At 50.9% G+C, this 21,970-nt stretch overlaps 1 protein-coding gene across 4 annotated transcripts in view; it reads left to right on the plus strand.

Annotated features, from left to right (window-relative positions):
- Nucleotides 1-2,115: 2,115 nt before the first annotated feature.
- CD82 (CD82 molecule) overlaps nt 2,116-21,970 on the plus strand; it is a 31,924-nt gene continuing 12,069 nt past the window's right edge. Inside the window, exons 1-3 of one of the 4 annotated variants that reach the window (XM_027458168.3) lie at nt 2,116-2,162; nt 15,958-16,039; nt 20,264-20,336. In XM_027458168.3, coding sequence (XP_027313969.1) covers nt 15,977-16,039; nt 20,264-20,336 — 136 coding nt within the window. In that variant the 5' untranslated portion in view covers nt 2,116-2,162; nt 15,958-15,976. Of the gene's footprint in view, nt 2,163-2,765; nt 2,914-9,962; nt 10,095-10,375; nt 10,497-15,957; nt 16,040-20,263; nt 20,337-21,970 lie in introns of those variants that run through there. The other 3 variants (XM_027458169.3, XM_013103909.5, XM_072039054.1) reach the window with 3 other exon arrangements.

A 21,970-nucleotide genomic window follows, 5' to 3' on the forward strand; every position in this document is an offset into this window, starting at 1 on the left:
AGACTTGACAAAAGCTATAATCTTCAACCATGCTTTGCAGTCTAGCTCTTATTTTACCCTGTGCTATTAAACAGACACTAAATGTGGACTGTAGAGTGTTTTGTTGTTGTTGTTGTTTGTTTGTTTGTTTTAACCTGGAATTTAAGCAGAACAAGTACAGCAGTTCTTAGCTCTGATTTTGATTTTTTTTTTCTCTTTAGGAGATCAACATCAAAAGCATATTTTTTTCAAAGTAAGGCGGTGTGTAGGGATTGCTACAGTGCATGTCACTGTATCCACCTAGCCCCTCAGTATTTGAAATCCTGCCCCTCTGAGATTAACAGCAATTCAAAGATATTTTTTTTTAAAGGAAATAAATCTGGAAACGTTATGGATCCTAATATGTCTTTCTCCTAAACTCTGCTGTCCTTAATGCCAAGTATTTGTCTGAAGCTGCCTAACAGTGGCCACAGCGTCAGGACAGCTGCTTCAGCAACCGCTGCAACGGTGAAGGCACAAGCCCAGGGCTCATTTCCTGCTCTGGTGTTTGTCTTGTCAGGCAGCAACCTGTGCCAGCTGAGCCTCGGCCCCCTTCTTCTCAGAGAGCCTCCAAGAGCAGAGCAAAGCCAGTTGAGCTCCCCTCTCATTTGAGCTGAGCTTGCTGCAGGACTCCAGCCCTGAGACCTCCCATCCTCGCTGCACAGGGAGCACTGCCTGCGTGTGCACTGCTGGGGACGTGCTTGCTTGTAGCCCACTGTCCCAGCATCGTTCCTTCCCAGCCAGGCATGGTTTTACCAGCAAAGAAGGGGCCGTAGGTCCCTCAGCACCATACACAGGCACCTGTGCAGGGCCCGTGCTTTACATTGCAAAGCAGAAGGGCTCTGAGGGCTGTGCAGCTTCTCACAACGCACAGCAAGGCTGCAACCGGCTCCAAAGGTGCAGCAAAGCCAGCTGTGTGGGGCATTAGCAATGCTCTGAGCGGGCATTAGGATTCCCCATGCTGAAGGGACCTCCTGTACTACTGAAACAGGCTGCATCCCAGGGACCTGGGCTGGCGAGCAAAGGCTTCCCCTGGTTCCTCGCAGAATAGGCCATCGCTTGATTGAGTAAAGAGATTAATTCCTTCTAAAAAGAAAGGAGTCATCTGACAGGGAACGGTTGTTTGGTTTGCAATGAAAATGACCCGAGGCCAAAGCAGATTGCTTGGCTGAGTGACCTCTGGGCGGGCGTCTAGCCGCCTCCGAAATGGCATTCGGTCTTTGGCATGACACACCACATAATGGTGGGTTTCTCCATTCCGTGTGTTTTCTTACAAGCACTTTGGTCTAATCACTAGCTGAGAATCCAGCCTACTGTGTACATTGTAAAAGATGCTGTTTATACTTGGGCTTTTAGTTCACCATCTGTGCACAGCTCAGCTGCAACATCTCCGCAGATCTGTTTCTGCACCGTTGCCAACTCCCTGTTGCAAGCCCTCAGAAGAGCATGATTCACGTCGGACTTTCCAGCAAAATTCAAGCTCGTTGCGAGCTATCTTTTAAAGATCTATCCCCCGTCCTCAGAAAACTCAGTGATACAGACCTAATGCTTTTCTACAGCCTCACTTGTTCATGTCTGAGCAGCAATGAAGCATAACCAGCTATACATGCAGCCACTGATGCATACATACCTCCACGCTGCTGTTCCTAACATGTATCCTATTCTCAGAGCCATTGACACAAATTCATTTGGGCACCGGAGCTGCTGGCACACGAGCAATCCATTTGCGCTGCGCCTTGCAATCTCTTTTTATTTTAAAACCAACTCCTTTTTTTTAAAAAAAGAGCCTTTCCACTAATCCTCAGGGGCAATATTCTGAGCCTAGACTTCCTTCCTCAAAGTAGGACACTCATAAGAATCAGAAGCAAGCTACATGCTCAGCATGCATGGATCAGACACCTGAGGATGAAGACAGGCAGGCAAATACAACTTCACTTGCTCCCCCATACCCCCACACCTCTACAGGTGAGCTTACTACGGGCATAAGCCTGACCAGGTGCTTTAATTAAGGACAAAGCCTATTAAAGAGGGAGAGGGGGAAGAGAAAACCCCTTCAATGTGCTGTTTGAGCATCAGGGTGGTTTTATGTGAGGTTAGCTGCTCAGAAGGAGACGCTGGGATGCTGCCACCTTCCAGAAGGACAGGTAGGAGTGTGACCCCAAGGGCTGGCCCTAAATGTGTTTCCAGATACTGCCCCAGCAATTCTGACGCAAAATGCATCCTCTGCTTTGGCAAACAACACTTTTAGGGAGAAAAAGGAGCCTGAGCAAGGCCAGGTTTCCGAGACAGTTTGTTTTCAGGCTGGGACTAGCCTGTATTGCTGCATACAGCTGCAAATGGGGGTGCTGAGACCGTGTGAACCTCCAAAACCCCAGCGTGGCGTGCGTCACCCCTTTCACTTCCACCTCATCCTCTCTGTTCTGCCTGGCACCTGCAGGCCGGGCACCTTCCCTGGCCAGCCCACAGCACAGCTGCAGCCCTCAGTTTCGCCCTGCTGGCCCCCATGATATGCGTGAAGGAGGCCGGGGGCTCGTGTTTGCCCATCGTGTGGCCACAGCTACGGGGCGAGGGGACTCCCCACCTTCCCTTGCCTTAGGGCTGCTGTGGTTTTACAGCCTGCTAGAGGAGGGTTTAAAGTTTACAAGGCAGCAAAATGCCGGGTTTTTAGCAGGTCGGGGGGTTCCCTGTCATTCTGGGGAAGGGCCTCGGGCCTTTGCTTGGCACATGGCGGAGCTGAGGGGGCGGTGGGTGAGGGGGAGCCCGCCCCGGGGCCGGCCGAGCGCAGCCTTCAGCTCCGCCCCGCGGGGTTGGGAGCCCGGCCGGGGACACGGCACTGGAGGGAGGCAGGGAAGGGAGGAAGGAGGCGACACAGCACAGCACAGCCCCGCACAGCAGGTAGGTGAGCGGGGCGGCCCGGCTTGTTTAGGGGGCGAGGGCTGCGGCCCCTCCGCCGGGCTCCGAGCCCCCCCCCCGGTCCCCCCCGAGGGCTCTTCCCGGAGCTTTTCGGGGCTTTTAGGGGATTCCCGAGCTGGGCTGGGCCGGCAGCGGTGTGCTCCGGAGCCTGGCAGCCCCGCTGGGGGTGGTTTGGCGTAAAATGGAGCAAAGGGGACAAAAAAAAACCTGCCCTGGAACCGAAGCGTTGGTTTCTGCCTTCCTGAGCTGCACGGAGCTCGCCCGGGATGGAGCGTGCCCGGGTCTGGGGCCAGCTCTGCTGTTTCCATCTCCTGTTTGAGCTTGGAGCTGGGGCTGGAGAAAACCCTGCGGGGTTTGCTGGCTGTCCAGGAAGCCTGGAAGCCCTGCTTGAGCTCCTCCTAAGGCACTTTCCAACCATAGACATGGGTTTTGGTGTCTGGTGGGACAGTGGGAGGCATCCAGCAGGGGTGAAGGCGGCTCCTGCGGCAAGGACTTCAGGCACTGGTGGTCCTGGACCTGTTACGGGAAACCCAAAGTGAGGTTGGGCATGTCCCTTGCTATATGACATGGTCAATATTGATTTGCCTGAGTGGTGGCTGAGGTGTGGCAGCTGCTGCAGTCGCTATCTGAAAAGCTCTGTCTTCTCCTGGCTTGGATGTTGACCCAAAGAGGGGCTAAAACGAAGCAAAGGTGAAAAATCACAGGCTGTTCCTTGGCACGGGAGAAAAATAACCCTGGAAGCGAGGCCAGCAGTTCCTGGGTGAGCAGTCAGCTGTGGCAGAGCCTGTTTGCTGCCCAGCTCCGTGCTCTGCTCAAAGTCCCCTGGATTATCAGGGTGAGGAATGCCGAGGTGGTTAACAGCAGGCTCACACCTTGGCAGGGTCACCAGTGAAGCGCCAGGCACTGCGTGCTGGAGATGGCTCAAATCACTGCTCGCACGCACTGACAGCTTCAGGGCTGGTGAATTGCCTGGAAGACAGATAAAGCATTGCTGTGGGCAGCTTCATGAGAGGGGCTGGTCTGAGGGTGATAGCAGGGGAGGGGGATAAAACCCAAGCCTGGTGAGATGGATGGGGACCAGAGCCATGCTCTCGTAGGGTCTCATCGCCGTAATCGAGCATGCACGCAGCAGAGCCAGGGAAGCTGGGCTGCTCAGTGCTCATCCAAGGTAAATACAGGGGAAAGGAGGGAAGGAAACTAAGCCAAAGGCAGGCTTTCTCCTGTGGGAAGAGGCACGCACATGGGCTGCCTGGTTCTAGTTCTTTGCTCTCCTTGGTGGAGCTCCAGAACTGGGACACCACCGATTAAAAGCGAGTCAAAGCAAAGCGTGGTGCACGTACACTATTTCTGACACTTGCCGCAGAGGTAAGTGGCCTGCCTGTCTTTAAGGAGCTCAGCAGCTCTGCTATGCCATCAGGAGCATTTTAAACAGCGAATACCACTAGTCCTTTGCCTGGGGACGCTGCTGGGCTGCTGTTTTAGTTTCCCTGCAGTGCAGCAAACAGGTGCCTAACGAAGGGCCTGTTACTCATTACTGCAAAGTTGTTGCCCAGCTGCAACAGACTGCTGATCTCTTGCAGTACGATGATAATCCTGTGGCCATGTGTACCGGAGAAATGCTGAGCTGAAAAAGAGCTACACACGTTGGGATACCCAGCAGCCCAGGGATTTGGAGTTATATAATGCAGAGTTCCCCTCACAGGCAAAAATAATCCCTCTGAAGTCAGGGGGAAGAGTCTCCTGAGCAAGCAAAGGGAAGGTTGAGACTTGGGAGCAGCAGCTGTGCACCTTCCTACAGCTTGAATCCATCCTCCTTGTCCCTGCAGCTGTGGCCCTGGAGGTGATTTGGGAATGGGGAGGGAGAGCACTGGTGTGCTGTGAGGCAGTCCTGCCTACTGGGAGCAAGGGAGCCTGTTTCCCAGGCTTGCCCTAGAAGAAGGGATTTGTGGTCAGTAGATGTGTCTGTGTCCTCTACCAGCACAAAGGCTGCTGCTGTCATCCCATCCTATAAGAACATGTAAATCCCGAGCACCCGGAGCCAGCCTGTCCTCCCATGATGGATGAGTAGCAATTTGGTTGGAAATCAGTAGTGAAGCCTAACTTAACGAGGGGAGCTCTACTGCTGCATAAAATGGCTGAATGCTGCCTTTCAGACATTCATGTTAGTCCTTTCCAGGACATTCCTGCAGCTTTTATAGCATTTCGGTTTCTGGGTTGCTAGGTGCTCAAGTCCTAGGCAAAAATATCCATGCTGGGAATGTTTTATCCCCTACCTTTTTTTTTCTGACTTCTCCCTGGTCCAGCAGCTGGCTTAGCATTGCTTGGAATACGAGGGCAGTGCAATGTGCGATCAGAAACTGAATGTGGAGGGGATTTCCTATACTCAGTGATGTCAGTATCGAGTATGTACTGGGACTTTGGTCCCTGGAGCTCATGTGCTTGTTTTTGAAACATGTCCTGCGATCTGCTCTGCTCATCCCCGTCCCGCTTGTGATCGAGCAATCTGTAGGCTCCTCTTCATGTCAGAGGATACTGTGCTGGCAGGATGCTGTCCCTAACGCTGTGGTTATAACTTCCCACTGGGTCTGAGGCTTGTTTCATGCTGGTGGTGTGGTGCAACCGGGGCACCCTGAGTGCCGTGGAGCTGCTCACGTGTCGGCGTGGACGGGGTCACTGGCAGTGAGTCAGTTCCCCCCTGCTGTTGCCTTGAGTTTTGCACTGACCAAGCAGAGCCAGCGACTGCTTTACAGCATCCTCACCGTGCTCAGAGGGCAGGTGGCAATTCTGATTGTGCTCATTTCTGAAGTTTCTCTGGGAAAAACCACCCAGACCCAAAGGGACTGCCTTGAGGTACCTTCCCAACAGCCAAGGAAGCCACTGAGCTCTTTGCATTCAGTCTCCTTTCTAATGCAGGCTTTGCAGAGAATACCGCACGTGGAAGAACTAAAGAGCTCTCCGAGTTGTGCAGTAGATCCGTGTATTCCCTCAGGAAGCTCTTTTAATTAGAGAAGATCTCTGCTCAAAGGCTGCTGTGCTGAACAGCTCGCCGAACCAGCAGCTGCCTGCAGACCGCGGTGCTGGGGAGAAGCCCTGGTGGTGGAGCACGTGAAGCGAGGTGATGATGGCACAGCCTTCCTCCTCCCGCTCCTGCGAGGCTCTGCTGCTCCTCTCCAGGAGCTGGGGCTTCCCAGAGCTGCTGCTGAGAGGAGGAAGAGGAGAGGGGTCTGCTCCTGCCTGCCCTAGGGACCCGGCACGTCAGAGCTTCCTCTCGCCCACTGCTCCCCGGGGGCGAGGTGCTTTGACTCACAGCTTCCTGGAGAAGGGCTGGGGGGACTGAAACACTGCTGCCGAAAGTACCTGGGGATTTCTGTGTGTTGGAAGTGGCTGCTGCCTTGGCACAAGAGGCTATTTCAAGGGAGGGCTATTTCGAGGAACGGCAAGCGGCTTTAATGCCCAAGACCTCAGGAGCTCCTTTGATGCCGCGGTTCTGTTTGTGGTTTCAGAGGCTGATCGTTCATTCCCAGCCCGTCGTGTCGCAGCTTCAGAGCCTCCAGGGGAGGCTAGCCTGGGCTGTCCCAGCAGTGCTTTACACTCGGTTGTGTTGTGAAGCAATCAGTTCCTGCTTCGTGTCCGTCCCAGGTGGATGGGAAGCTTCACACCCAGCCCAGCTGGCAGCTACGAGCAACACCTCGCAGACCTTATACAGCTCAGTGCTGTGCACCCGGTGTTGTCCCCTGGGAACCTGAACAGTTGCTCCATGTTTGCTCAGAAAACAGAGGACTTTCTGCCACAGGGTGCTTGCTGTCAGGAGAAGCCTGCAGAGAGGTGACCATGTGCCTGCCCAGCATCTTGCTGAAGAGCTCCGTCTGCCTGGGCTGCAGTCCTGCACGGGGTCATCCTCCTCCTGGCTAAGGAGGAGACCACTTGTCATAACTCGGCGGTATTACCAAGTTTGGCTTGATAAATATTGCCGAATTAACGTGAAGTGGAGATGTTTGCCTTCAGGGAGTGGGCTGCGGAGGAAAGAATGCCACATGGTGGGACAGAATAAATGTTATAAATAAATAAATGTCTTCAGCTCTATTAAAAAGTAATGTTAGCCTGAACCATGGTTCTCTGATTAAAGACAAAAAGAGAGCCTTGCTTTTTTTTTCCCTCCCCAAAAGTGGGATCATTTCTCTCTGCATTGAGACTTAGTTGATGCTTGTGAATTCACTGGTTAATCTGGATGAAAGTTTTTTTTTTTTTTTTTTAAATATTTCCAAACTGCTATTTTCCATCTCTTCCAGCTTTGTTCCATCAAATAGTCTTCCAAAAATATTTGTGCTCTAAATTTGGAAAAGGAGACCCTTTCTGGCAAGCCCTAGAGGCCACCCGGCCTCCCCTGGTTCTGGTGCAGCCCAGCCCGTGTTGTTCCAGGCTGCTGCAAGCAGAGCACCGTGCATAAATCCCCCAGGACAGCAGGGAGGCCCCTCCTTTTCCCTGAACAGACCCAGCTCTCGAAGCCTTGCTGTCTATTTTAACTGCCAAATTCCTGGGGAACTTATCCCATATGTCTGCTCCTCTTGGCTTGAGGCAGCCCTGTCCGTAGCCTATGCGTGCGGTGCTTGGGAGAGTGGCTTTGTTTTTCATCTTTTTTCATCTCCTGCTCGGTGTTTGGTGGAGGAGTGATCCTAACTGCAGGTGGCAGGTCTGAAACTGAGTAATGTTCTCACGTGGCTCCAGATAAGCCTGCCGTGACCGCCTGCCTGGTAACCCAGCACTCCGCCAGGGAGCAAAACACCTGTGTGCAACCGTGTGTGCAGTGCCCTCTGCCTCTGCTTCCAGGGCCACCTCCGTCAGAGCGAAACTGAAAGGTTTGGAGCCTCTCTTCCAGCTGGTCAAGCCTCGTCCAGAGGCATTCTGTGTCTGTTTGCTACTCCTCGTTGTGGCATTTCACTTCTGGAAAGGCTCGGGCTCAAAATGAAGCTGCTCTGCTGCAGCCTCTGCAAATGTTTCAACTCTTTCAGCGCTGCCCTTTGCTGTGAAATGCTGCTTTCTGTTCCAGTTTATTCCCCTTGTAGGAAGGGCTTGGAGCGAGGAGACAAATCTGCAAAGGTGAAGGGGAAAAGTGCTAGACAGTGTTGCAGTAAGTCTTGGAGACTGCAGGAGCTCCTGCTGGGACCAGCACGAGTTTGCTTCTGAGCAGCATCCTCAGAGCTGTCGGATCAGCGAGCGGTTTGGCTGCTGTGGCCGGGTGCTGCCAGTCACAAATCTGAACCAGGGATCTTGGAGGGGGGGGAATGTGGTTGCAGGTGGATATTTTTTATTAGAAGGGAACAACTGAAAACATCTGTGCTCTAAACTCTCACACTTCAGGGCTTTTCTAACCCTTTGCCCTCTCTGAAGCCTTGTTTTGGAAGGAAGGCCTGCTTGAGACAAGAAGGGTCTCTCCGGCTTGAAGTTTTTCTTCATAGTGCTGCCTTTCCCTTTTCATTCGTGCCCGCTGGTAGTGTCAGGCAGTGTCTGCGGCCTGAAAGGCAGGATGTTGCGAAATGTTTGTCCTCCTGCTGTGACAGCACTGCTCCGTGGTGGGGTGTAGGTCTGGGGCCGTGTCTGTGTAGCTTCGGGGCAGCCTGACAGGGATGCCAGGGCATCTGGCAGGCAGCCCCAGGCATCTTCAGGCCCTGCTGAGGAGGAGTGGTGGTCACAGACATCCAGCTACGGTCTTTTGAGCTATGTTGATTTGTAACAGTGCCAATGTCCTCAATATCCTAGCATGAGAGTATGGAGGTTGAGCAGCTGTAGGCATACAGGCAGCTGGTAAATGGGAAATGGGGAGGGTGCTGCAATTAGCAGATGGTGTAATTGTCGAAAACAAGGCTCCTGAGATCACAAATAGCAAGGAGCGTGTTTCTGGGAACCAGCCAGAAGGTGCATCCCTTCGTGGGCTGAGGCACTGCGGTGCCAGTGGGACTCATGCTGCTTCCCAGCCCTGCTGGGCCTGCACTAGGCCTCCAGCTCTATGGGGTCTGTGGGGTGAAGGGTTAATGCTGTGGGTTCTCGGGGTCAGCGCCTTGTTGTCAGCAGAGGATCCAACACGAAGCATGTGATATGATTAGACTAATAGCCTGTCTCATCCCCGCTGGAGAAAGCTGACTTAAGTCTGAAGCTCCACAAATCATTCCAAATAACAAGCCGGAGGACTCTCCCGTTTGGTGGTTGTTGTTCTTCCTTTCTTCTGCTGCAGGATCACATGGATGGGCCCTCGGGGGAGGCTCCTGGTGCCAGGAGATCTGCAGCCCCCTGGAGAGCTGGTGGTGCCCAGCAGCAAGGAACCTTCACGCCTCAGAGAGTGCTTGGTTAACCTGGCAGGGTGTCCACGTTCCTCCCAAGGCTCCGTCCCGGGGAGCACGAGGGAGTGCTCGTCCTCCTACGCTCCCCTGGGCAGGAGCTGCCTGGTGCTTGGCTTCCAGCAGCCTCTGGCTCCAGCTGGGGACTGAACTCTTGGAAACCCTGCTATTGCTGGGAAGGGCGGTGGACCTGCACAGCTGGGGTTAGCTTCCTTCCCGTCAGGGTGCCGGTGCCCTGCCTCTGCTCTGCCCCCTCCGCCAGTCTGCGGAGATGGATGCAGCCGGTGGGGAGCTAGCTTCCCTGCCAGCTGCACAGCTTGTCTAGAAAAAGCTTCCCATCTCTAAAGCCTCTCCCTCCTCACCTTTACTACATCCTCGCTGATTCCTGGAAGGAACCCCAGAGGATAGGAAACCTCGTTTCCCGGTTGAGGCAGATGCCTGTAGCTTTTCAGAAATTTGTTTGGCACGGGTGCGCTGAATTTAAACACCCTCTAGTTATCTGCCCGAACATCTGAGAAAATGGAAGTGACTGAGAACCAGTTTGTTTAGAAAGGGAACTTTAAGAGTAGAAAGTCCTTGAGTTTGACCTCTTGCATCCTATGGTAGGAGGAGGCAGAGATAAAAATCAGTTTTACTACCTGGCTCCTAACCGCAGACTCGGGGAATCTGTCCCTTAAGCTGGAGAAAAGCTCACGTGAAGGCTTTCTCCGCACCCACAGAAGTGCTTGTGCCACGGAGCCCCGGTGATCTGGGCAGGCAGCAAAGGCTGACGGGTCTCAAGGAGGTATCTCCAAGCCAAGTGGCCTTGGGAGGCATTGTGCAAGCTCTCAGGTGAGTCCCTGGCCCCACTGGTGGCTTTGTGGGTTTCATTTCTCCACGGGGAGGCTGTGGGGCACAGCAGTGCTGGGGGCGCTGCCTGTGGTATCTGCTGCAGAGGTTGGGTTTACAGCATAACAGCTCCCAGTGGGAGAACAAAAAGCTGACCTGGCTTGGCTTTTGGAGCCATTAAAAACCTGGCATGGTCGAGTGACAGAGCTGCCCGACCAGTTCCCTGAAATGCCTGCATTTTTCACTGCTGCGCACTGTTTGTAGTCACTGTGGAGACCTCCCCCTGGCCTCTACCTGCCGTGCTTGCTGTACAAATAACAATCTGGTACGTGGTAAGCAGGAAGCAAAAAAAAAAAAAAGTTCCACTGAACTACTTTTGGCTTTTTCTGCTGTCTGCTATTTCTGGTAAGTTTTCTGTGTTTTTTGTTGTTTTTTTTTTTTGAGGGGGGGTTGGCAGGGGAGGAACCACAAGAGTTCTGGGATAGGTTGTACGTTTTTTCCCCTTTTTTTGGCAGACCACTACATTTGGTCTTGCTGAGTGGAAAGATTTGCTTAAATTGGAGAAATGGAGTGTCCTGCAAATATTGTCATGCTGTACGAGCATGACTGTATAGACTGAAAATAGCAAGGAACTTTCCCCATTTCCAAGCTGTAGGGACTCAAGACATGCTTAAATGTGGGCTTTCAAATGAAAGTGTGAAGTCCAGATGTCCTTAAAATCTGACTGCATCCCTTGCAAATATGCAGAGATGTTAATGGGTGCTTCTAAAAGCTGCTTTGCTCTTTGATACCAGAATGCGGGCTGGTTTGTTTTTAGTGTGTGACAGCGGTTTATAAATATCTAATCACTTCCTCTCGTGCATCAGAAACGTATTTCTAAAATACGTATTTCCGTTTTCCAAAATGCACAATGTATTTGCTGTTGCAAAACGTGCTGAAAAACCTTCGTGATTATTGACAGTCCTGAGGGTGCTTTCTAATCTGGGATCTCACAGGATGATAGCGTCAGATTATTGAACCTAACAGTGTAGTAACTACAGAAATGAAGCAGAAAAAGCTTCGTGTCTTATCAGATACACTGCTGAACTAGATTTTACCCCCCGTGCAAGTTGATAGAAGTTGATTCCTGAGAAATCTGGTCTGTGAGTGACATTGCCAACTCTTCTTGCTCTGGTCTGCCCCCCTCTTACTCCGGGGATAGCAGGCATGCAAGGACTGCATGCATGCCTGAGCCTCTGACGACGTGCAAAGGTCTTGCTCGTGTTTTGAGGCAGGTACAGTGACACCCTGCTCAGCGAGCGCTAACGAGATCAAAGTCTGCTGGCTGCAGCAGTTACAGGCTGATACAGCTACGCTGCTATCTCCCCGTGGTGAGCCCTCATCACAATTTCCTCTAGCTTAAAGCTAGAGGAAAAAAAGGCAATGGTTTAAAAGGCAATGGTTTCCACTTCAGAAGCAACTAGCTCTAGTGTAAATGTAATGACGGAGTTTCTTCTGCATAACTTTTTTCCCCCTCCTGTTTCCAAAGCTTGTATTACTCAGAAATACATTCTTTTTTCTCGCTTTGCCCTGATGCTTTTATTAGAAACTGTAGCTGACAGGGTGACATTACCACATGCATAGATCTGCACCCACAAAAGTGGCCGGTTTGAGCTGGCAACCTTTAATTAGCAGCCATAATTTTGGGAGTCCAGTTTCTCCCTCAAATCCTTCTGCTGAAACTCAAGAAGAGACACCGGTTGGAAAATCTGCACCATGAACATGATCATGTTTACGCTTTCAAGGTCACTACACCGCTGCTATTATCTCAGTGAGCCTGAAGAAAAGTTCATTGAATTCAGACCCGGATATTTTATTGGCTCAGCAGTTATTTGCTCACGGGAGACAAACTGTACTTCCCAGGTGTGCCGAAAGTCCAAGACCTTTGAATTTTAATGTCAACGAGATGAACTGCATTGTATATTCTTTGTGCGTTACCGGAACCGTGCCCTCAGGGCAATGTTGTACCTGGTTAGTGGGAGGCTTAGCAACTCGTTGTTCATTAACCTGTGAAGCTGTCAGGGCTCCCCTGCCAGTGATCAGGAGCCCTTCTGAATGCCAAGAGCTTGTTCCTTACCTTCGTGGGTAGACAAATGTTCTCAGCAGCTGGGATCAGTGGGGTGGCTCTCTCCTCCCTTGCTATGGCAGATCGTGCCCCTCTCCAGGTCCCCTGGGAGCAGGGGTGACAGTGTTGTGAGCAGCTCCTGATCCCAGCTGCTGTCCCCTAGTAGGTCACAAAGCTGGTTTCTGGGATAGGGAATCCTGCAAAAAGGCTTTGACCTCCTCCTAACCCGGTGAAAGCTGGTAGCAGCGTGTCCTATGGGGCTTGCCTTTGTTTTATATCCCCTGGGGTGGTTAGAGCCTGAGAGGTGGTAGCAGGGAGCAGCTGGCTGAAGGGCAAAGAAACAACCTGCAATTTCTTTGTTCCCTTCTCTTAAGGGAGAGATTTGAAGGGAAAGGGACCAGCACCTTCCAGGCCAGGCATGTGCATTCAAACACGAACCCTCTTCTGCCCAGCTTGGCGTGTTGGGGCCGACTGTGCTCTCTGAGAGCCTGCGGGAGCTTTGGACTTGCATATGTACTGAGGTGATTTCTACAAGCTCATCTACTCTGGCTGGCGTTAGGGTTGTTCCTGCTTGTCTCCTCTTTCGCTGCTCTGGTAAATGAGTCCTGTATTTGTGCTGCTCGTTAACTTGGCAGCCGAGGTGCCAGAACTCACCAGGAAGCCACCCACACTAAGGAGCGAGGGCAGGCACATACTGCACTACCCCCAGCCAAGGATCGCAGACTTCAGCCAGCACCATGCTAGGTATGGGCTGCACAGGATCGAGTTCACGACAGCAGAGCTGCAGTTGGAGTAGCTCAGCCTCTCTGCACCTCAACTGATGTGGTTACGACATCCGCATGCTCGCTCCCTCCTGCCTGGCCGCGTGGTTGCGGTGCTGCTTGAGGCGTCCTCGCCGCAGCCTCTTCCTGAGAGAAAGGGGCTGGGGGCTCTGCTCTGGGGGCTCCTCTCACAGAAGGAGCTGCTCCCCAAGCCCTGGTGGCATGCCTATGCGGCTGCTGACGAAGCCAGAGCCTGCCTGCCCCTCCTCACACACATATCCTGGATTTCATGCTCCACGTACCAGCTTTGCTGTCGTGGCTCTCTCTGGGAGGATGACAGGCCTGGGAGCTGGAGGTGGCAGGATGCCATCTCTTGGTGCTGCTTAGCCTGTTCAGGCTCGTCTTGTGCCTCGCCTGTGGGAAACCCCAGCGGCCTGGGTCCCCTAAAGCCTCCCTGCTGCTGTGAGCCCTCCCTCCACATCCTGGGGCTGGAGCCTGGCTAAGACAGACCTAGGATTTGGCTACATCAAAGCGAACCAGGTCATGTCAGCAACCAGGATTGTACTGCAATAGTGCCTCAAAATGGTGGGCTGCCAGATGGCCATAAGCAGTACCGAATACCTTTACAGGATGGGACATGAGGCGCTGGGAGAAGCGCCACCGTGTAGCTTGACTGTAGGGTCTCTTAAGAGATCCTCTGCAGAGCTGCCATCAAGCTAGAGAATGACATGGAAAGTTGGAGGCGTGTCAGCAGGATTGCTGAAAAGCCTGGGTGGGACCTCTTAGTAAAGAAAGGATGTAGTGGAAGCATGCACAAACTTAAATGGTTAAAGCAGTTGGGGTGGGGAGGAAAAGAAGGAAACAAACAACTACGGACAAACAATTGAATTAAAAAATTGCAGACGTTGTATATTAAACCTTTGCACGCCTTTCTGCAGGATGTTAAGGCTCAAAAGTTATCCAGCTTCAAGAGGTGAATGGTCAGCTCTGACTGCCATAGTGCATGGACAGCATTTTTTTTAGACTTTTTTTTTTTTTAAGAATAACAGAAGAATTGGAAAATGTAATATTTCAGTATGTGGAACCCTGAGGTATGCTGAAAGCTCAGAGGAAAAAAACCTAAAAACTTGTTTTGCTTCTGGCTTGAACTGTCATTTGAATTATTTCTTTATGGCCAGAAGCTATGAAAGAGGTATATCTCCCTGTGGCGAGAGTGGTGCATAATGCTGCAATGCACAGTTGGTTTTTGGGTTCTTAATAAAATATTAAAGCTAGCGTGCCTTACACAAATAGCTGGGAGTAGATGAGCCTTGAAAGCAAATCTTTTACTCTGTCACCTCAGGCACAGCTTCTTCCCCTGCAGCTCTTTTCAACTTGCATGACAATGTAATTATCTTAGATAACTATTGTAATGATCCTAATAGTTCTGGAAATCTGTTTTCCTGACTAATCAGAATAGCACGGGGCCGAGTAAGAAGCAGCACGTGGCTACTCAGTTCTTGGAAGCAAATATACAACTGCTGGGAATTGCTCCTCAAGCTTGGAAATAAGGATTGTACCTGGGATGGGACGTCTTATGGGAAGAAGGCCGATGGCTCGTGCAGGAGCCGTCCAGCTTATTTTGTGGCTGGGTTGAAGAGTCGAAAAGCTCTTGCATCCCCCACAACAGACATTCATCATCGCTTGGGGACCTGGCTGCCTAAATGTTCTGGTTGGACTGCCAGGCTCCAGTCTGAGATACTATTAAGAGGAGATGTGTTCATGGTGAAGCCAGAAAGTAAGCCAGCTGGAAGGGGAAACTTGTCTTGCATATCCTCTCCAACTACAGTCTCAAGCATTGGTCCTTGCCAGGATTCGTGGCCTGAGAAACCATTCCTCCTCCTGCGGAGGGAAGGAGGGGAGCAGAGGCTGAAGGAAGCAATGTTCGTGCTGTCCCTGCTCAAATATTTGCTCTTTTCTGAGATATCTTCAAAGGGCATTGTACTCTTTGGGTGACTGCTGTTGCCTGATGGTAAGCTGGCAGGTTATTTGTGGCAGGAAGGTGTTCTAATTTAAGTGAGACTTATTTAATAAACTTGCTGCTATTAACCAAGGGTGAAAATCTACTAATAGGGTGTCTTTACTCACTTTTCAGAGGTTGGTAGTGGTGCAGCTGCAGTACAGTTCATCTCTTGCAGCATTTTGACCTGAGGAGGTGATGGAACAGAAGGTGATGGAGATGGTGCTAACCAGCGTGTGCAGCTGGGGCTCCTTTCATGTGACAATCTCTGTATAGATGGGATTTTTTGAAGGTCAGCCTGTGGCACAGCTGGCTGACACTGAGGTGGGAAAATGACCCAGAAATGCAGTGGCATCTTGTGAAGTGCTGTGCGGCTATGGGCTTAGTGCAGCTTCTAGCCGTGGCATCCCTTGAAGTCGGAGCAGCAGTGTTGTCTCCAAGCATAGAGCTCAGGCTCTGACTCCCTCCTGGTAGTTGGAGGGTGACCATTGCTCGGTGGGAACACTAGCCAGTTGCAACGAGGCCTTCACATCAGTTTAGCTCCAGAATTAACCTAAATTTTTAATAAGATTAAGCAAAAGCCTTTGATTGAAACAAAAGAACGTGCGGTGCTCCAGTGACCCTCAGTACGCCCCGGCTGGTGGCAGGAAGCCCTGCTGACCTTGCTTTCCACGGGGCTGGTTCCTCCCAGCCTAGTCCTGCTCTGCCTCTGGGTGTTGCTTCTTAGTATATTTGTGATCAAGTCCCTTCTGGAACTTTGGATAGTGCTCTCTCACTCTCTAGGAGATTTTGGCAACAGCGGCTGTTTGTATTTTAATGACTGTGTTTGTTGTGCTGCCCTGAAAAGGCAGCTCAGGTGGTCTTCTGTTGAGCACACGCTTCTTATACGCTTGTTCCGAGGCCAGCCAAGAGATCCCAAGCTCTGCCTGGGGTGTAGGAGTCATTCAAGCTGCCTGGGGGACTTGACACTAATAGCTGGGTGTTTTTCTGCTTTCCCTTTAGATCCTGTGAGTGAAAGAAGATGGGGTCCGGCTGCCTGAAAGTCACCAAGTACTTCCTCTTTCTCTTCAACCTCCTGTTCCTTGTAAGTATTGTGGGTGTCTGCAGAGGAGATGGAAAGGCCTGAGCTAAAATTAGCTGGAAAGGTGTTTTTCCTGGATGCTGGCCCAGCGTGTTGGCTAAATAACAGAGCCAGAGTTTTTGGAAGAAAGGGAGGGAACCCCTGAAGCTGAAGGACTTCAGAGCTGCTGGGTGACTCCGAGGCATGCTGAGTAGCTCTGCTCCCAGTACCTACCTGCTGTCACCAGTGCACACAGTTCCCTTCCTGCAGTGGGAAGGGAAAACCAGAGCTGCTGGCTTTTTCTGGAAGGAGAGTAGTTGTAACTTCCTTCTCTGCCACATCTGGAGCAGCAGCTGAGCTGCCCCTGAGCAGCAAAGCTCCAGAACCTGCTGCGTAACAGCAGTGCCCTCCTAAATAGGCCAGACAGGGCTTCAAAGAGCAACTCTAATTTTGTTCGAGTCCCAAAGGCCGGTTCTGATTTTTAACGAGGTGAATTAGTCCAAGTCCCCTATTTGAAATGGAACTGGGTGGTAGGGGAGACTGGGGCAGACATGGCTGGAGAAACACAGCAGCCCACTGCATGCAGTTATTCTCAGGTGTGAGGCTCAGCAAAAGGTGGTCCAGTCTGAGCTCCTTTTTGGATCAGATTGGGTCTAGGAAGGCACATGTTCTCATGTGCATCCTATTGTGAAGTTCAGGTACTCTGTGTCATGTGAAGAGTGAATCTGTGTGCAGCCAGTGGTGGCATCGCTGATGCTGCCCTCCCAAAGTCCGGTGGTGTTCTGGGGAAGGGCATGGCTTCAACTTTCCACGTACCAGGAAAAAAAATAGCCTGTCTGATATGTTACCCTCTGGGTAGCACTTAAGGGGAAGGAAGGGCTGGGTAGGGAGGTCAGTCAAGCGTGGTAAGGTGAGCACTGCTTTCTGGTCCGTCCCTGAACACAGCCTCGCTCACCCTTCCTGCACGCCTGTGCTGTGCTGCAGGCACTGGAGCATGGGCTGAAGGCACATCTGGATCTGGTTGCTCTTGGCTTTCTCTGCTGTTTTTTTCCTCTCGTGTGCTGCTCCCATTTTAAGAGAAGTTACCTACTGAGGGCTGACAGTCTGGGTGCTCAGAGGGGGGGCAGTAGGGAAAAAGAGCTCAGCCTGCTGCGCAGCATAGGCACCATCTTCCCATCAGACTGCTCTGGGGAACGAAGGTCTTGTGGCTGCTCTGTTCTGGTGGGGAACTTGATGCTTCTCTAGAGCAAAGATTTTGAGCGTGTGCCTGTTTGAGCTGATGGCAGGCTTTTTGCACGTGCCAGATACTGAGGAAAGCGGTATCCCTTACTCTGTTGCTGTCATAGGAAGTAGGGGACATGAGAAGCTTTTTCCTGTTCACGATTTGAATGGGGATGCTCAAGCTTATACACTGTGGGTGCTTCTGGATCAGTGTTACTCTACTGGAGAAACTCCTGGGGAGTTGCTGCCTCTGCGATCGCACCCCGTGTGGACCAGCCCTCTGTCAGGAGGGTGTTCTCCAGCCTGACGGGGAGCTGATGAATTAAACCTTTAGAGACACCAGCGACTCTTCTAGGAGTTAATCACTGAAATAGCATTTCTCTACAGCTCGAGGACTGTGAGAAGGTCCTTTGCCGTAGCTGAAGTAGTTCAGGGACTTAGTGGCACTTTGCAGCCTTGGAGTCTTGTTTCAGGGGAAGATTTGACCTGCTTTGATTAAAGAGAAGTTTATTTGAACTGCTTACCTACTTGCCTCAGAAGATGCCAAAAACATAACTTTAGGGTATAAACTTAGTTTCTCTAGTCAAATCTTTACACATCTCTAGGCCTTGGGCTCAGCTGGGCCTGAAGTCCAGTAGCAGCGTGGTCCTTCTGTACCTTTCCTTACTGGACTCTGCTGTGGGAAACTGCCTCGAGGGAGCTGCCTCCTCCTGGTTTGGGTTTGGATGGGGATCTTGGTGAAGTCTGGGGTGAAGGGGAGACATCCACACACCGCTTCAGGGGTGTAAAGCAGCAGAGCAGAGGAATTCAACTCAAGGGGCAGCAGATGTGGTCCCTCTGTGGAGGGTCTGAAGCCAAGCCGATAGCAGAAGCAGCCTCATCAGCTATGGAAAATCCCACAGACACTGAGCACAGATACTATCCCGCTAGGAGGTAACAATCCCATTGTAAACAGAGCAGTGTTTTCTCCGTGCGCTTCCTTTTCTTACTGCCTGCCCCTTTTAGTGTTTTCAACAGCAGCTCCTGGCAAATGCACGAGCTGTGGACTAGAACAAGATCAGAGTGAAAACAGGCCTCGGGAAGCCGGCGTAACCTCCTAACAAATAACTTCCCGGGACCCCGGCCCGGCAGGAGCTCTGTGCTCTGTCAGCAACACCAAAACCGAGGTGGCATCTCAGGGTCAGCGAGCCAAGAGAGATGTCACATAAAGACGGGTTTGCGTCTTTGTTCCAGGCAAATATTTTATTACGACTGGTTTAAATGTGAGCCTGCCTCAAACTGTCAATTCAGCAGTTCCTGTGAATGCGAAGTTTGAGAGGAATTTTTTTTTAGGAGCCTCCAGCTGTTGTATGTACAAGGGGCCTTTCTGGTTTGATCAGCAGATGCGGTGCAGCACGTCAGGACATGAAGCAAGAGGGGATTCTTGTTACTGTCATCTTGTCGAGATTTTTGTTTTTTCTTCATGGGAAACAGCAGCAGCATGCTCTCTGCTGCTGAGTCAGTTGGCTTCATCATTCTTTCAAGCATTCAGAACTTGCTTGGTGACTTTCTAATCCAGCCACCAGAGCTACCTTTGTGTTATGCCCGCTGCCAAGCCAGGAAAGCTTGCAAGCAACTTATTTCAGTGCTGCTGTGTCTTTGCTCTGAAAAGCATCTTTGTATGAGGAGCTGAAGTATAATGTAAGCTTTCAAAGTGCAGAGACAATGCCTGGCCATATAGCTGTCTGCCAGCCTGCTTCAGGTGGTGGTTTGACACTTTCCTTGTCTCCCAAATGTCTGAGCACTTTCTGACAAAGCACAGGATTGCCATTTCTTCAGACCTGTTGATTTATGTAGTGTTTTTCTTCACCCTATTCTGAAATCCTGCTGGTGTAAGAACCACTGCCTGCAGCTCATGTCCTTTGGAAGCACCTCGCTTACTCTCCTTGTCCTTCCCCTGTTTATTCCGGGTGTTTTAGATCTTTGTGCTTGTGGTTTCCAACACTTTGCAAGTTTTAGTTGTCTGAAGGGCCCAAGTCTTGGCTTCTTACCAAACCTGCAGACTTAAAGACTTCCCAGCATAATGACTTTATTATGGTTTAATGGTGTTCTGCTCCTGATGGGGGAGTTGGGGTGACCTCTACGTACCGTGATACCTAGACACTGAAACAGCATGTTCCCCCACCCACGCCCCTCCTTCAAAACAAGGTGGGAAAGCTGCTTTCTGCCCTTCTCAATTCAGTGTCTGGATTCAGCAGAGCACTCACAGGGGCGTACTGCTCTACTAATCCTTCCCCTAGATAAATCTGGGGAGTGAGGCAGAGGCTGTGGCTGGTGTTTCACAACAGCGGAGTCTCTTTCGGTGGGAAGATGTTGGCTGGAGTACTTGAGGGGCTTAGGTATTCTGGCATACAGTAAGGTCACAAGCCAAAATGCCAAAGCCTGGCTTTGGAAGAGGAAAAACCCTTCGCTCATGGGAACCTGTATGCAAAGTGAATGCTACTGTTTTTGTGCATTTCTGTGGGCTGGAGCAATAACATCGTAACAGAGCCCGACAAGCCCAAGATTTCCTTCCTGGGAAGGTTCCAGCTGCCAGATATCTAATCCTTCAGCAGCTGGCTTCCAGCCTGGTCCCATACGGTCAAGGATTTCTTTATTAAAAAAAAAAAAAAGTTTCAAATCACATGATAGATGTTCTTGACCTTCTTCAGAGAAGCCATGCACTTACCTTGTGCAAAGTTCTAGCAGCATCTTCTCATCAGGCTGTTTCCAACCTTCCACCATCATGTGTCATGCATCATGTACTACTTAAATATGGTGTGAAGGTCTGCCAAACAGAACCTGGGGTTCCTGTGTAGTTGGCTGAAGCTCTCTTCCTGGAATCATGCTAATCCTGTTTTTGTTGGGAGGAGTACTATGGGGGAGATGGGTGGGAACAGCAAAAGAATGGTTGTTTTTCCTCTGGAAAAGTGAAGGATGGTGACTGCTGCTTCTTATACCTGGCTTATTGTTTTAGACAAATACTTATTTTTTTTCTTACTCTTTCAGATCCTGGGCGCTGTGATCCTGGGTTTTGGAATATGGATTTTGGCTGACAAAACCAGTTTCATTGCAGTTCTACGTAAGACCACATTTCTTTATCGTCTTTCTCCTTTTGAATTGATTCTAGTCCAAGGTTCTGCATGACCACTGTTTAGTTTGGGGGTGGCAATGCAGGTTTTGTGACCTGAGCAGTAACATGGTATTATAGCAAGAAGAGACCTTAGCAAAGACAGGGTAAAAGGGAGCGACCCAGGAGACACAGCATTTCTCTTAGTCTTGTGTATTGCAACAGCAGGGTCAGACTGATGCCTCCTCACCCATTGCCTTTTCACCCAACTATCCATATACTTCATCTTAAACCTAAGGACTAGTATTTCATCCCATTTTCACTGCACACTGTGTTTCCACAACAGTAGTCACCAAATTAGTAGTTCAGCTGTCTTCAACAAGCTCTGTTTCCTCTGTGGCTTTCCCTAAACAGGGCTTCATACAAGTTCAGTTACTCATAGCTAGTACCTCCAGAATTGCCACTGCTCTCACTGGTATCAGATGCTGCAGGATGGCTGTGAGCATGCTGCTTGCAGCCCCAAATCTGTTGCTCAAGGAACGAGCAGTAATGGCATTTGTAGTCCTCTTCCCTGCTACACTGATCCTGCAAAAGGCTTTTTTATTTCCTGGGTCCTGCTGAACACTACAGCCTGCTTTGGGAAGGTGCTGGGTGAAGAGAATGCCTGCACTAATGCCAGTACACCCAGACTCTGCTGTGTGCAAAGTGCAGTTATGACCAGAAACATACTTAAATGCATACTTCAGATGGTCCAGCAGCTGTTCCCCCAGGTGCCACCGCTGTTTGTGAAGGCACAGAGCAGAGTCCCTTGGTTTGGCTCCATTTCTTCCCATTTTACCTAGAATCTCTGCTAGCAGAGCGTTTGAGGATTTAGCTTCCTTCCTGGCAATTTCCAGCCTCAGCTCTTTCTCCCTGCCCCCTCGCTTCCTTTCCCATGCCTGCCTCTCCTTCCCTGTGCCTTAGCACCCGTGCGGTGTCGAGGCAGCTCTGCAGCAGGGCCTTCCAGCCAGCTGCCAAAGGGGCCGCTTGTGCTCCTTGGCCGCCAGCCCAGCACAGGGGAAAACACGGAGCCACAGCAAGCAGGGCAGGAGCTGTCTCAGCAAGAGAGTCCCAGGACTGGTGAGGAGGGGAGTAACGCCCTGGTTCCTGCGGTGTAAGTCCAGGCAGGGAGAGTCCAGCTTGGAAATGAATCAGGGCTGAAGTGTCTGGTTTGACCTGTGCAGCAAACAGGTCTGGTTCTGTTTTTTTTGTGTTTTTTTTTTTGATGATTGCTTTCTCTCTTTCCTCTGTTCAGCGTGTTGTAGGGAAAAAGTTTTGAAGCTGGTCATCACTTTTGGTGTATGTCAGAAGTGTGGGAAGGTGGTTTCGTTGGGGAGAGGGGACAGGATGGGCTGACAGTATTAGTCTAGATTATGTTGCTGTCTTGTTTTAACCTATTTCTGGAGAAGCTCAGAGGAAGCTTGTCTCTTAGGACTTCTTTCCAGGAAACTAAATGCTCTAGGAACATTATTTTTATTAATCACTGGCCATTCCCTGGCACTGTGCAACTCACAGGTTTAAGAATGATGATAAATGAGGTTTCTGGTTAATATTTCCAGATAGCATCTCTTTGACTTTCTACTTGCTTCCTCCAATCCTATTTTGCA

Source organism: Anas platyrhynchos, chromosome 5 (genome assembly GCF_047663525.1).
Source record: "Anas platyrhynchos isolate ZD024472 breed Pekin duck chromosome 5, IASCAAS_PekinDuck_T2T, whole genome shotgun sequence".
Taxonomy (NCBI): domain Eukaryota; kingdom Metazoa; phylum Chordata; class Aves; order Anseriformes; family Anatidae; genus Anas; species Anas platyrhynchos.